Raw genomic sequence first — 16485 nt, 5'->3', positions numbered from 1 at the left:
ATATTCTGAACACTATGTACCACTGAGAAATTGGTCTTTGAAAGCTTCCAGTCTCCTAAACATAACACAAATTTGCTTTAATCTTCTTAAAAAAAAAAAAGGGCATATAACCTTTGTCCTCAGAAATGTCAAGCTTTATATAATCATGTCACCTGAGGTCATTCAGGTTTATAGTGTCTTGTAACTGAGATAACGGAAGTATGGATTACGAAAGGCTGCTCTAAGAAATATCAAAGATGCTATATTTTTATATCTAAATTGATACATCATCTATAGATAATACACATAAAAAACTATGTTAAAAGAACATTGTTAAGGTTGAAAAGTCAAGCACCCAAGAGTTAGGAAATGCACAGCCAACCTTAATGCTAGCAACTTTAATTCTGCCCCCTTTCATATACACATTATTGTATGCTGGGGGTTGGCATGAGGCTGTTGGGTATGAAGGTCATCTTGCACTTACACTAAATGAGGGAAAAATTAAATGCCCATTTCTTTAGTGATAGCTGAAACAATGGAAAACCATTGCCTAAGGACTAAATTGCATGCAAGCTTGGGTGGCTGGACCATGAAGGCTAAGGGGTTTCCTGGGAGTCTGATAACATGTATGGGGGGGAATTGGTTTGATTGCATCAGTGTGTCTGCCAGCAGAAGCAGACAGAGAAGGCAGCAGAAAAGCTAAAGAGGCAAGAAAAGTACTTGATAATATTGCCCTGAGAGAGTGAAGAGGGAATTTTTTTTTTTTTGGCAGAGTGCTGTCTAGAAAGAGGCTTCTAACTGTAAGCAGAGAAACTCACTCCTATTGTTAGATTTCTTACTCCTTTCAGGGAAACAGGACTTAGTGTATATTCTCTGTAAATAAACAACAGTGTATCAAAAAATACATAATTTTATTATCAATTTCTACTCCTAATGGAAACAACCTGCAAGACCCTGAGTATTGGCTAAGCCAGTGGTTTTCAAACTGTGGGTCGCGACCCACTGCTGGGTCACAGAATGTAAGGCCGTTAAAAGACCCATCGGTGGTGCTGCCCGGCTAGTCCCTACTATGCTGTGCCCCGGAAGCGGCCAGCAGCAGGTCCGGCTCCTAGGTGAGGGGGCCACGGGGCTCCGCATGCTGCCCCGAGCACAGGTTCCGCACTCCCATTGGCCGGGAACCACTTGGGGGGGGGGGGGGGGAGAGAAGGGGAGAGTGGCTCTGGAAGGGAGTGTATTCTATAGACACAGATTCTTCTGCCTCATCCTTGTCCCAGTCTTGTCTCTTCTCCATTCCTGGCTCCTTGTCCTAGTCCCATTCTCATTGCCTACCCAGTCCCAGTCTCCACTCCTCAGGCTTCTCATCCTGATTCCAATCTCCTGGCACAGCCAATCATTTTCTCCCACTTTGGGCTCACTGAGTTTTAATTTCACTTCCACACTCCACAAGTTTCTCTCAGCATGAACAATTTCAGCCTGAATGGTTAAAATTTGTACAAAGTTATAAGTAATTGAAAATGGGGTCTTAAAATGGGAAGGGTCAGGCAACCTATCAGCCTCACCTATAATGGGGCAGGGGAGAGACACACACATACACAAAATCATCACTCAGAAAAACGGTATCTCTAATGCTGGATTAATTAGAAAGTGCTAAATGAAATAATGTTTGGTAAGAACATGACTAACACTTAGGGCTTGATTTGGAGAACAGTTCCCACCCAGTTGGAATTGTGAGTGCAAATTGAGGCCATATCTGCTATTAAAATATCTTAGAATATAGTACTTTGTCATTCAAGTTCTAGTTGCACCAAAATCTACTTAATATTAGTGTATTATTTTAACTGTGTTTTCTACTCTCTTTTCTCAATATGAGATAGTACAACAAAATAAATGATCGGATTAATGCCACATTTTAATCTCTTTTACAAAGGAAACTGATGTTATGCAATGCCAATTCATACAAGAATAACTGCCTTTTAGTGTAAATAACAAAATGGGTATTACATTGCGTTAATTCACATTGAAGCTTACTTTTCTGCCTATTTTCCACATAGACCATCTGTGTAATGAAATCATTCTTCCTTCCTCTTTAAGTACTGCTTTGTATAGCTATGCCTGGATCAAAACAGTCTTTTCAATTACTCAAATCTCTATTTCTCTTTCATCATCAGTATGTTCAGCCATAGTGGAAAAGGAAACTCACTCATACAGAATGCTCTTCAGATTGCCAAATACTGGAAATAAAATATCCTATCTGATTCAGTTAAGCAACTTACAAGTCCCACAGTTAATTTTTTTTACAATTCAACAAAATATTAGAATCTTCAAATATTCAGAAATATGGGCTAAATTCTGTCCCAGTTATACCCCTGCAATCCCATTACAAGTAATGGAGTTACAGAGATATAACAGGTCAGAACTTCATTCCTTGTTTACAAAAAGAAATAAAATAAAACCACATTCATTTAAATGAACTGGTTAAACTATAAAAGTGTTACATTTCCAAATGTACAGCTATTACAGATTGTGTTCTTCCATATAGAATCAGACCTCTTTTTCCAACAGCTTCTTAGTTGATGTACTACTTAATTTTCAATTTAAAATTAACAAACCTTTCCAGTCAGCTTCGAAAGATCTCCTCCTATTATCTGCATATCTTGTGTAGACTGATCATTCTGAAAGAAGAAAGATAATACATAATTAAATACAATTTAAAAGTAAGTGTTAGAACAGAAAAAAATAGTTTTGGATTCTTTGGCTCCTCTAATTCCAATTACCAATATTTTTATGTTAAGTCTTAGCACTAGTACATGGCAGAATCATTCTATAAGCTTGTCTCTTTTGGCCTGACATTCTTTTCCTTAATAGAGGATTCCTTTCTCAATTTGTCTCTATCTGCATGTGACATTATTTATATTTCTGCTCTCACCAATATAAACCTGCACTAAGGGTATTTAATTTTTTTTTCAAAGAAGTGATGTTCCTCTGTTCGTTCTCTCTTATTCTGATAGGTGTGGAACAGTATCTTTGCCCTTAATGTGCCACACGCACCTCTTACAATAAGAAAGAGGAAATAAAAACAAGAGAAAATCATCACTTGATAAAAAACCTGTAGTGCATTTTCTTATTTGCAGAATCACTATGGATATAGATAGGACGCACCTACAGGTATTACTCATGATGAGTGGTAGGCTATTTAAGAACCAATGCACTTAATTTATTTTGAAAAATAAAAGGATGCGTTGATTTTACAGACATCCCTGTCTACATGTTTCTTAATCGCTATACATATGGAGAAATGCAATTTAATCTTTTTTAACGGATTCAAATGAAATGTGTCAGGTCAACTCAATAAAATGAATATTCTGATGCGGGTCAAACTGACCTGAAACAAAACATTTCATTTTGATTATCCCACGGTAAAATTTGATTTTTGCGGAAACTGCATTTTTAATCAGAAAATCATTTAGATGGAAATTGTTCGAGCAGGTCTAATCAAAACCCACTAATATCAGTAGAACAGGACTGGACCACATGATCAGAACAGACAGAAAATTAATTTTTGATGGAAGTGCACAGATGTCTTAAATGAGTAACACAGATTAAAGTAAAAAAACAAAACAAAAAAAAACACCCCACCCCAAAACAAAAAATAGGCCTGCTGAGGAAGTACGCTCTTCCCAATTAAAGAAAGAAATAAAAATAATTGATAGTTTTTGCCAAGTCAGTACAGGCACTAAGCAAATACTTCATAATTTTAGGGAGAGCGTTATGCTAACTTTAAGAAACAGCTGCAGAACCAGTATTTTCTTAACGTGACACTAATTTATTAGTAACATCAGAAAACTGTACAGCTATGAAAAAAATTACAAAATGTGCAACTTTTGAACATTTTTCTTATATTTTATCAACTTCAAAAAAAAATTTTTTTTTAAAAAAAGGAAATAATAGTTTTCACAATTGTTAAAATCAAATGACCATAATTTATTTTAGAAATCAGTGCTTCCAGTTCGGTTTCTAAGTCCATAATTAAACACCTGTATAGGTGTCCTGTTTTTCAAAAGTACTGGGTACAAAGATTGCAGGATACTCATCTGATATCCTCAGCTGGAGTTTACTAGAGAGACTTTGTTATAAATTAGTGGAACACAGCCCTTATCTGCATTTCTTCACCATCAACAATATGGATATATTCCACTTAACATTATATGCCTTGTGAGAGAGTCTGTGGTGCACCTCAAAGAGAGGTATTTCTTGCAGTCCAGGTGGAGAGGAGCTACGTTAGCTTCAACCCACTTTTGCACCCTCTGATTTTAGGCTGGCATAATTCAGACTGTCTAGGTGCCTATCTAAATTACAGCAGCCTTCCTGGACTACCCTAAGGGTCACAATGTTTTCTGAACACTCCACAGTGATACATGCTGCAGTCCCACTCACAACACAGCCTTCTCACCCCGAGCCTCGCCCCTACCTCAGGACATGCAAAAGGGGCCCTCAGAAAACAGTCTTACAGCTGTCTTTGCAGTTCCTTAGCTGGGAAAATTCTCCGCAGCTGGATTGGGGGCTTTTAGATCCCCTTTATGCTGCTCCAGCCCCCTTACCCAGAGAAACAGGGACACAGTGGGGAGAGGATTGTACCCCTTATATTTTTAAATATAAAAGTTCAGTGCTTTTTTCTTAAAGAACAATGTAAAAGTAAAAAAAGAAAAAAAATGCTTCCTAAGGAATTTTTTTAATACTAAACACAAAATGGAAAAGATATAGAATGTATTTTTTCTGTAAGTTCTTTATATGAAAAAAACATCAAAAACATATAATAAACTATTTGGCCTAGAGCAAAATAGATTAGCCCTTAAAAATCCAGTGAACAGGTTGAAACAGCTATATAAGGCAAAGACACTGAAAATATCTGAAGTGAACTAGAATTGTAAGTGGAAATTTAATCACTCTTCTGGTTGAAAAAAGCTGACAAAGCCTTGAGATACACTATACAACTTTTCTTGGAAAATTTAATAAACTGCTCACCAGAAAATTAAAGGAAAACAATGAAGCTATTTTGGAGTCCTATCTGCACACTACTAAGGATTTGATTACAGAAAAAAGACGGTTACCTTTCGTAACTGTTGTTCTTTGAGATGTGTGGCTCATGTCCATTCCATTGTAGGTATGTGCGCTTGACACATGCACTGGTGCTGGACGTTTTTCCCCTCACTGATATCCGTTGGGGACCGGCTCTGGTGTTCTCCGGAGTGGTGCGCATATGCACCAGGATAAGGCATGCCATCGGCTCCCCTCTCCCTCAGTTCCTTCTTGCCGGTACTCTGACAGAGAGGAAGGAGGGCAGGTCACAGAATGGACATGAGCAACAGATCTTGAAGAACAACAGTTACAAAAGGTAACCCTCTTTTCTTCTTTGAATGCTTGCTCATGTCCATTCCATTGTAGATGACTCCCAAGCAGTACCACCAGAAGCGGGTAGGAGTTCATGGACGTGTTAATTGCAACACAGCTCTGCAGAAGCCAGCATCATCTCTGGCCTACTGAGTGATGGTGTAATGCATCATGAATGTGTGTACTGAAGACCACATCGTGGCCCTGCAGATGTCCTGGAGAGGGACATGTGCCAGGAAGGCAACCGAAGACGCCTGCGCCTTAGTCGAGTGAGCCTTCACTATCGATGGAGGCACAGCCTGCGCCAACTCATAACAAGTATGGATGCAGGTGGTGATCCAATTCGAAATCCTCTGAGGACGACACCGGATGACCCTTTGTCCTGTCATCTATCGCGATAAAGAGCTGGGTCAATCTGCGGAAGGGCTTGGTGTGCTCCAAGTAGAAAGCCAGGGCGTGCCTGACATCTAGAGTGTGCAGCCACCTCTCCTCATTGGTGGTGTGCGGCTTTGGACAGAACACTGGGAGGAAGATATCCTGGTTGACGTGGAAGTGCAACACCACCTTTGGGAGGAAGGCTGGATGGGGTTGCAGCTGGACCTTGTCCTTGTAGAATACCATGTATGGGGACTCCGAAGTGAGGGCTTTAATCTTGGAGACACGTCTCGCTGAGGTAATAGCTACAAGGAATGCAACCTTTCACGACAAGTGGGAAAGGGAACAAGAAGCCATAGGCTCAAAGGGTGGACCTGTGAGCCTGGAGAGGACCAGATTTAGGTCCCATTGGGGAACTGGGTACCAGATCAGAGGGAAGAGTCTTTTAAGGCCTTTCGGGAACCTGATCGACATCTCATGCAAGAATAACGATCTACCTGGATGTGAGGATGGAAGGCCGATATGGCTGCCAGGTGCACCTTGATCAAAGAGAAGGTGAGGCCCTGGTGCCTTAAGTGAAGCAGGTAATCCAAGATGGACTGCAGAGACGATTGGGTCGGGGGGGATACTGCACTCCGATGCCCATGAGGAGAAATGCTTCTGCTTTGCCAGGTAAGTTGCTCTGGTGGAGGGCTTTCTGCTCTCCAAGAGAACCTGCTGTACCTGACTAGAGCAGGTTTGTTCCTCTTGATTCAGCCACACAGGATCCAAGCTGTGAGGTGGACAGAGGTGAGGTTCGGGTGCTGGAGCCAACTGTGATCCTGAGAGAGTAGGTCTGGGTGGCTGGGAAATGGCCACAGGATTGTTACTTGCAGGCCCATGAGCATGCCGAACCAATGCTGGTGAGGCCATGCTGGGGCAATCATAATGACCTGTGCATTGTCCCTCTTGATTTTTGAGAGGACTTTGCTGATGAGCGGAATTGGCAGGAAGGCATACATCAGGTCTCCTGACCAAGACAGGAGAAAGGCATCGAAAGTGAGCCTCTGCCTTGGAGAGAGCAGACTGATGACAGTTTTTGTTCTGTCTGGTGGCAAACAGGTTCACTCGGGGAGCTCCCCACTTCCGGAAGAGCATTCTGATGACCTCCGAGTGAAGGGACTACTCGTGGTGAGAGAAGAAGGACCTACTGAGGTGATCTGCCAGCATGTTCTGGACACCAGGGAGGTGCGAGGCTTCCAGGGTGATTGCATGCTGAATGCAGAATCCCACAGACAGAGGGCCTCCTGGCACAGAGTCAACGAAAAAGCTCCCCCCGTCTGTTGACACAGAACATGGAGGCCGCGTTGTCCGTCAACACCTGGACTATCAGACCGGACCGTTGGGGAAGACAAGACTCCGCAAGCCAGATGGATGGCTCTGAGCTCCCTGATGTTTATATAAAGTGTGAGTTCCTCTCGAGACCATAACCCTTGAGTTCGCAGTGTACCGAGATGCGCTCCCCAACCAAGGTCAACCGCATCTGAAATCAGGGAGACTGTGGGTTGTCGGCTCGCAAACGGCACACCTTCCAACACCAGAATCAGGTCAGACCACCACTACAGGGAGGTAAGTACTCACAGCAGAATCATGATGACCTTGTCTAGGTGATTTCTGGCCAGGGAGTACACCGACTCCAGCCACATCTGGAGGGGGCGTAGTCTGAGTCTCGCATGTTGGATAACGTACTTGCATGTTCCCATATACCACAATAATCTGATAGACCTGGGCAGTGGTGAGTGGGTGGGCAGTGACACTGGCAATCAGATCTGACATTTCTCTGAACCTGGCCTCTGGCAGGAATGCTCTGGCTCACGTAGAGTAGAGTACTGCTCCGATAAACTCTATCTGTTGGACCTGGATCAACATTGATTTTTGTTTGTTCCCAGAGTCCCAGTGCCAGGAGCATCCGAGGCATTCCCCCAGTCCACAGCACTGTTCCAGAGGGTCGAGATGCCAGTACCTGGAGCCCCATCACCGGTTTCCGGATCGCTGGTACGGATCACCGCGGGCACATTGTTGGTCTCAGAGACCAACAATCTTCTCAGTCCCATTCCCGCTCCCGGTCTACGAAGCGACACTGCTCTCTAAGCATGAGGCATTGATTGCCGGGGTACTGTCGCCAATCCGCCAAACGCTGCCACCAGTCACTAGAGTCATGGCATCGAGAGCCTCGGATGCTCCCGGCACTGGGACTCTGGGAACTGGTGCTGCGCCTCTGCAGGTCTGCGCCAGACCACCAGTGATTGACGCCTGAACTCCGAGGAACGCTGTCTAGAGTCCGGGGACAGATGCTGGGAACTCTGGCAAGTAAGCAGACCCACATCCGGGGGCTGGTGGCACTGTTCAGGTAAGTACTGGCAGAGCACCCCCTGTGGCTGGGAGCGGTGCCACACTGAGGGAGACCACCAGAAGGGTGCAAGGGCAGGTTTACCCCTCGAATAGGGCACCTCAGTGGTCACCTTGGTGGCAGTGGAAGGGACAGTATGTCCTTAGTGGTCTGAAAGGCCTCTAGTGTGTATGGCACCGCCAGGTGACAAGTGCCTCTGCCACTTCCTGGGGTGGCGATGGGGTCTTGAAGTGGGCTCAACAGCTCAATGGGAGTTGGAGCCTGGCCACCATTTGGAGGGGAAGAGCTGCCCTACGCGTGTCTTTGCTCTCCTCTGGTTCTCTCCTTCCCTTTATGGGACGTAGGAGAATGTCCCCTCCAGGCCTTTCTTTGCTTTTTAGCCAGTATCGGGGATGTGGATCGATGCCGGTTCGAGATAGGTGCCGGTGACACGCTCCACACCAAGGCCGCGGTGCTTGGAGCAGAGTCCAATCTTGTCAGCCCCGCAGGTGGTGCGAGGGCCAACTCCACAAGGAGCCCTCAAGAGTCAAATGTCCCGCTCCATCTTGGTCCTCGGCTCTTGCAAATGCGACACTTGTCGCTCACGTGAGTTTTCCCCTAAACATTTCACTGGGGATCACTGTCTGGCATAAGTTTTTTGCAACAGTCACAACATTTGAAGCCTGGGGACTGGGGCATGCCCCGTCCCAAGACTAAATCCCATATGGGACTAACTATTTCTAACTTAACACTTAAGGAACTACTAACTAACTATATACAACAAATTCACTACTAGGCACAGCAGAGATAGGAAAGCTTGTGAAGGCAAGGAAATGTTCCAGCACCATCACTGGCAGTAAGAAGGAACTGAGGGCTTCGGGGGAGACGGCGGCACCCCTTATACGAGTGCAGGCACCAGAGCTGGTCCCCTATGGATACCACTAAGGGAAAAACCTTCTAGCACCAGTGCATGTGGCGAGCACACACATGTACAATGGAATGGACATGAGCAAGCACTCAAAGAAGAACAAAAGCTATCTATGAAATTTGTGCAGGTTTTAATTTCACACCACAATCAATCCATATGAACAGAAAGCAGCAATCTGGATTAAATCTTTCAATACCCCTTTTATGATCCTTCCGGTATGGCATGCAACCCCCAACAACCTCTTCAATGCTACACAACATAAAAAATTATTTCAAATAGCTTCCTGAGAAATTTTGAACCCTTGGAGATGGATGGAATATAAAACAAGCAATCTGGATAAGAAAGATATATTGCTATGGTTTGAAGCAGCAAAATGCTGCTTTCTGTTTCAGTACTTACAGGTCAGGTGTTTTGGCACCAAGTGCAAGAGAAGCACCTTTTGGAAAGACCTACATTACTGGAGGTCAAGTCAAGTATGGGAACCTAAGAAGTAAGAGAACCACTTCTAGCACATATTAGGCCTATCTCACCAGAATAACTATAATAAAATTTTACATTGTGTTTCCAAACTAGAACGGGTGGGATTCTTCCAAATAAAACACAAATATACAACAGCTATTATGGGGAACAGAGCCTTTCTGGCTTCAGGGTTAAAGAAAAGGAAAAAGAGAAAAACATACCCAGGAGGAGGGCGATTAATGAAAGACTGGACTTTTAAACTTAAAAAAAAAAAAAAAATCCCCCTTTCAGCAATTTCACAGCACTATTTCCTTTGCATATTGGTATTTTTGGCTTCAGCCAAAAGGAAGAAGCTAGAGCAGCATATTCATTGCTGGCAAACAGTTCGGTAAGTCTGAACACAAGAGCCATTCTGAGCACAGGGATTACAGTAGCCAATCAGAAAGAGAACTGCATCTTCAAAGACTAGCTATTGTGACCCAATTGTACACAGTTATGTAAATCTGTGTTCTGATTAGCTGATAATTGATGTCAGAATACAAGAGTAAATATTCAGTATGGCTATTGGGAACTACCATGTAGTAAGTAGGCAATTCAGACATCCAGAATCAATCTGGGTGCATGGAATTGCATAACCATGAAAAAACAACAGTATCTATATATCATCCACTGGTTAGGAAAATTCCATTTCAGTACAAAAATCTGATAATTTATTATACAAACCTTGAAGATAAAGATATTTCTCATACATGGCTATCTCATACTTTAATACAAATACCTGACAAATAGTGATGTTGCACAGCAGAATATAAACTTGTAATAATAATAATGCATACAGAAAGGCATGGAGTTATGGTTACCATAGGAATTTCACTTCTGAATTTTCTGACTTCTCTGGATTTAGAATCTCAAATTAACATTGCACTAAGTCTTAAGCATCAAAAATTCAGAGAATCATAGATGTCAGAGATGAAAAAAACAATTAGATCATTCAACTGAAATTTAGTGCACAGGCTATATTTAGTTGCAAATCATCATGTTTAAATGGTTACAACCAATGAGTCAAATTTTCTTTAGGAAAATAACTAAAAGCACAAATGCAAAACACAATTAAAATTGATTATTTAAATCCTGGTTGCCTGTTTGTTGATTTAAATCACAGTTAAAATTGGTGATTCAAATGGTTTTGATTTAAATCAATCCACGATGCCCTCAAGCCCACACAATATCTGGACTTCTTTGAACTTCCTCCAGTCTATTAAACTTTTTCTGGCAAAGTAGTGCTTAAATCTGAATGCAGTATGCCAGGTTGAGTCAGACTAAAGCCACAAAGAATCTCTGCTATATGACATGATGCCTTTGTCTATGTATCATCAAAACTGCACTGATCTTTCTCTGCAGACCTATCACATTGCAAAGTCATGTCTAATTTGTGCCCACTCTTACACTTAGGCCTCTTTCAGCATGTTGCTTCCTAGATTGCTTTGCTTCATCCCATTGAATATCTATGTTTCAGATTTAATACATTTGGAGTAAAATACTTATTTTGTTCCAAGTGGAGTCTCATTTTGTTATTTCCAGCCCATGTTTCTAATCTCACTAGCTACCGTCTGACTAATTTCTATGTTCTAATTGAGGTTTACAACTCCTCCCCAAAATAGGATCATCTGGGAATGTCATGCATATGCTTTTTACTGTCTTGTCCAGAGCACTAATAAGAGGTTTCCAATCCCTATGGTACTTCAGAGTACCTCCTCTAAACATAAAAACACTGCCATTTCTCATTACCCATTATTTATTGTCTTCTGCCCATCTTTCAAGCCACGCACACACACAAAAGTTCCTATCTAAATTTCACCACACCAAATAGCCTGTGTGACATTATTGATATAATCTGGGACCATATGGATCATTGTTGCAACCATGGTCCTGTTGCAACCAAATCTTCTATAAAGGAGGTCAAATGAGGTGTCTAAGACAAGGTTATGGTTTGCTGATTATGCTGTCTATATTTGTGTATCAATTTTGTAGTTGAAGTTATGAATATTGGCTCTATACTGTCTGTATTTCAAACTTATGCTATGCTTCTGGGAGACATCCCAGACAAGTTGGTGTTAGCTCTGCCTAGCCTGCTTGATGGCCCATTAAGGACCATCAGCTATACAATTGACCCATTGAGAGAAGGCAAATATGCCTTGTAACTCAGCAAAGTATGCAGGAACTTGCCCATGTGACTCCAGACTCCAATTTGCTGTAATTTTCCACAGTAAGAACAAAGAGGTGTTCTTACACCTGGAAAAGACTGTAAAAGGCTGACGCCTCATCTCCATCTTGTCTTCAGTCCTGCTTCTTACCTCTGGAGGGACTTTGCTACAAACTGAAGCTCTGAACAAAAGACTGAATGACCCATTCCAGCTGTGGATGTATTCCAGAGACTTGATTTGAACCTGCAGTTTATTCTATCACTGCTGCAAGCCTGAACCAAGAACTTTGCCATTACTGTATGTAATTGATTCCATTTAACCAACTCTAACTCTCATCTATATCTTTTTCCTTTTATGAATAAACCTTTAGATTCTAAAGGATTGGCAACAGCGTGATTTGTGGGTAAGAGTGGATTTGTATATTGACCTGGGTCTGGGGCTTCATACTTTAGGATTGAGAAACCTTTTTTTTCCCTTTTACTGGGGTATTGGTTTTCATAACCATTTGTCCCCATAATGAGTGGTACTGGTGGTGATGCTGGGAAACTGGAGTGTCTAAGGGAATTGCTTGTGTGACTTGTGGTTAGCCAGTGGGGTGAGACCAAAGTCCTCTTTGCCTGGCTGGTTTGGTTTGCCTTAGAGGTGGAAAAACCCCATCCTTGGACTGTAACTGCCCTGTTTTAAGTAATTTGTCCTGAATTGACTCTCTCAGTTGGGTCCCGCCAGAACCACATCCTTACAGCCTGTCACTTACAAAATACAAAAACTAAAATGAGAAAAATTCAGAGAAAAGAGGACTTTTCACTTTGCTGTTTATAGGGGCTAATCCGTCAGGGCCTGTGCTTGGGTGTGTAGAGATTGAAGGAGTAAGGGTGCAAGAACCCTCTTCATTTTTCTGAACCCCACAAATGGGCCTGAAGAGCAGCCTAAAGGGAAGGGTCTGGAATGAGGCGAGGCCATGGCCCTGTACCATTTCCACACTGGTTCTCAGAGCTGGATGGGAAACAATTTTCCCATCCTATGAATAGCAGAGTTTAAAATCCCCCCCCCCTCCCTTCCCATCCCAACTCAGGATGAAGAGTTGAAAATATTCACAAACAGAAAAAAAATGTTTCCCCATTTTGAGTTGATCAAAATGTTTCATGTCAATAATTTTGTGACACTGTTTCTATTTTGACCTTTTCATTTTTTAACATTTTCAGTCTAATTGGCTTAATTTTCTAAATGAAAAGTTGTCTCAAACCAGAAATTTTCATTTAATGTTGACAATTAAATTTTTTTTTAAAAAACATTTTTTCAAATGGCAAAATTCATTGATCATGACCCTGTCTCATGCAGTTTCAGTTTTGACAAATTAGTATTTTTCAACAAGAGAAGTGATTTGTCTAAAAATTCCCAACCAGCTCTAATGATGGGAACAGCACTCAGTCATCCAGTCCCCAATTCCTTCAGAGTGGTATAGCTCCTCACTGCACCCAACGTGAGCTAGTTCCTTAATACTGTAGCTGATCCTCTGTTTTTACAGAAGCAAAATTTCAACTGGCTTTAACGAAGAGCAAATTTGTTATAGCACTAATGTGATTGTGGGCTAAAGTAAAACAAAAACAAAACAAAGACTGAAATAGTGATTCAGTGTTATTTACTAATCAAGTAAATGAATACTACTGAAATATAATAAGGCGGAAAAAAGGCTACACATGACAAGAGAGGAACATTAGCAGTAGAACATGGTTATACTCTAAACTTCTCATCTATTCAATATTGATTTTTTATTTTACACAAAACCCTTCAGTATGTGTCCTGAGATGCTGAGGGGACCTTGGGAAAGAAACCAAAATATATTTATTGCCACCTTCACTTCTCAGAGTTTGCAAGTTAACAGTTAGTTTGACTTCATTGCTGACTGGCAGTACAGCCTTTTAAATTTCTTCTGTATTAAGTCATGTCTTTTGAACTGGGTGGAGCAGTGAATTATCACATTTCTTTTATTTCTCTAGAGACCAGTGCTTGGATCTAGTGCAGGCTACAAGTGAAATGAGTTGGGTGGTCTCAGGAAAATGTCTTGTAAACAGCATTGCTCACCAGAAAGTTGCACAAAGCAGTGCACATCTTTGGTCTGTATTAAATGAATGGAATCTGGATTACATTAATATTGTACTTGCAGAACAAAATATACTTTAATCATGACAAAAAGACAGCTCTAGCAAATCAGTTCAAGTGAAAATTTGCATTATAAAACAGACATAACTTTATTGCATCCCATTTTACTGTAACCTGGACAGTTCATATTTTCTGTTCAAAGTTCAATTAATTTGTGCTCATAAAAAGCACCAAATTCACTGCCTTGAAGATTGAAGGACCAGATCTTCACTTCTATTCCACTTGCTTTGTGAATCTCCATCAGTGCAAAGCAGCTGCAAATCTGGCAGATCTGCTACACTGAGGATTCCCCCAATGAGGTTTCTGCCTTTTTATTCCCCGTCTCCTGTTTGCGGAGAAAAGCAGGGTGGTTAATGGAACACTGATCTGTTGCTTACCTCTTGGGACCTCAGACAGCTGGATGTAATTTAGAACACCTGAAAGGCTGCTCTAAATTATGCTGGGTTAAGGATGGCTCCATGGTGGCCCCAGGATCAGGGAAGTGAAAAGTAATGAAGTCACTTATCTTGGTCACAGCAGGGTACATAGCCCTGAGGTCTTCCATTTATCCCCACAATAGGTACAGCACAAGCAGCACACCACCAATAAGCCTTAATTCTGGCCTAATGAGTCCACCCCTATGGGAGAGAGGAGAGTTCAGTCTCCATGCTCACTCAGTGCTCACCCTCTCCCTTTCCATTAAGATTCACAGCTATTGTCTGTGGTCAATGCTATTGCTATTGTAATGGGGTGTTCTATAAACCTAACATTTCTTCACAAAGACCACTGATCTCCCTCTGATATAAATGACTCTGTTACTCTTGATAATGGACCAAATGAGAAGACAGATGAACAACTTTTTTCATTACCAAACTCCTAAGCTATCCAGTCTCCCCTACCTGGGCACTGATTTGAAGAAACCTTCCCATCACTTCCCTTCCACCACAAGATATTTCGCTTGCATGTTTACCACAAGATTTCTATTTCCTCTAGGTGAATTGCATCTGGAGGAGTTTAATGAAGATAAAGTAAATTTCATTCTTATTCCCCAATTATTTTAAGACCAGATATTCACAAGAAACTTTCTTCTCTTTAGAGACAGATGATGAAGCAGTGGTTTTGCAGTCACAGACATGCTAGTAGTATTTGATATTTGAAGATTTATAGGTTGTTTGTGATCTTAATTTACAGGTACACAAATATCCAATTATGTATAGCTTTTCACTGATTTTTTTCAAAGCAATTTATAATTATAATTAAAAATAATGAGAGAGGTATGGCTAAATCCCCTGTAAGGCTTTGAAAACAAAACATTTTGTGACTAAAATTATTAATGCAGTACCCAAAAGTGTACTAGACTTTACAACCTTTTCTAGGCTCTGCTAAAATCTTAGCAGATACCAAATTAGCATGCTCACAAGTGCTTCCCCTTACCCATATTGCTTATAATATTTTACTTTTTAACTTTTGCCCCAACCTCAACTAATGATTGATTCCTCAATAAGACTGACTTACATTCAAGATTTGTAGGTTGTTCACTGAACCAAAAAAAAAAAAAAAAAAAAAAAAAAAACAAACAAACAAACAAACAAACAAACAAAAAAAACCGACCACAACCCACACACCACAGCATCAAAAGTGTCTAAAAATGCTTTAAATAAGTCCCCCCTTCTAACTCTTCAAAAAGGGTTGAAGGAGTTTTCCTCAAACTTAAAAAAAATATATATTTTTAAAACAATTGCCACTAGGCAGAGACCAAATCTGGAAAATTTCAGCCCCAAAGGAAAAATCTTCCCAAAAATTATCAAATTGTGAAATCCACAACTGCATCATCTCTCTCTGTACAATGAGAGAAAGTGGCTGTTTACAAACATTTCTTCTGAAGATAAATGGTGTGACAAAATTCCTCCTCTATCTTGGTGGGTCCTGCGCTTATTGGCAGATTTTCTTGCCTCAAAGATTCACCATGTGGGCTGGGGAACAGCCCACAGACCTTCCCCTCTGGGACAGCCCACAGTCCAGGTCAATTGGGGAGGTTTGGGGGGAACCCAGGCCCACCCTCTACTCCGGGTTCCAGCCCAGGGCCCTGTGGACTACAGCTGTCTATAGTACCTCCTGTAACAGCTGCATGACAGCTACAACTCCCTGGACTACTTCCCCTTGGCCTCCTCCAAACACCTTCCTTATTCTCACCACAGGACCTTTCTCCTGGTGTCTGATAACACTTATGCTCCTCGGTCCTCCAGCAGCATACCCTCTCACACTCAGCTCCTTGCACCTCTTGCTCCCAGCTCCTCACACTCCCACCACAAACTGGGGTGAGCTCCTTTTTAAAACCCAGGTGCCCTGATTAGCCTGCCTTAACTGATTCTAGAAGCTTCTTCTTAATTGGCTCCAGGTGTCCTAATTAGCCTGCCTGCCTTAACTGGTTCTAGCAGGTTCCTGATTACTCTAGTGTAGCTCCTGCTCCGGTCAGTCAGGGAACAGAAAACTACTCATCCAGTGACCAGTATATTTGCCCTCTACCAGACTCCTGTACCCCACTGGTCTAGGCATGTCACAATGGGTTAAAGATTAAGATTTGTTGTGTCTAGAAAATTCATCTGGTGGAATTGCAGAGAAACCAAAGGGTAAACATGCAAGTC

The 16485-nt window shown here is 41.8% G+C and overlaps 1 protein-coding gene across 3 annotated transcripts in view; it reads right to left on the bottom strand.

Annotated features, from left to right (window-relative positions):
• PRTFDC1 (phosphoribosyl transferase domain containing 1) overlaps nt 1-16485 on the bottom strand; it is a 58090-nt gene that overhangs the window by 9008 nt on the left and 32597 nt on the right. For all 3 annotated transcript variants that reach the window (XM_034760236.1, XM_034760235.1, XM_034760237.1), the window contains exon 4: nt 2589-2651. In XM_034760236.1, coding sequence (XP_034616127.1) covers nt 2589-2651 — 63 coding nt within the window. The remainder of the gene's footprint in view (nt 1-2588; nt 2652-16485) is intronic.

This window comes from Trachemys scripta, chromosome 2 (genome assembly GCF_013100865.1).
Source record: "Trachemys scripta elegans isolate TJP31775 chromosome 2, CAS_Tse_1.0, whole genome shotgun sequence".
Taxonomy (NCBI): Eukaryota; Metazoa; Chordata; order Testudines; family Emydidae; genus Trachemys; species Trachemys scripta.
Note: the sequence above shows the minus strand (reverse complement) of the source record. Positions and strands in the feature narration are given on the sequence as shown.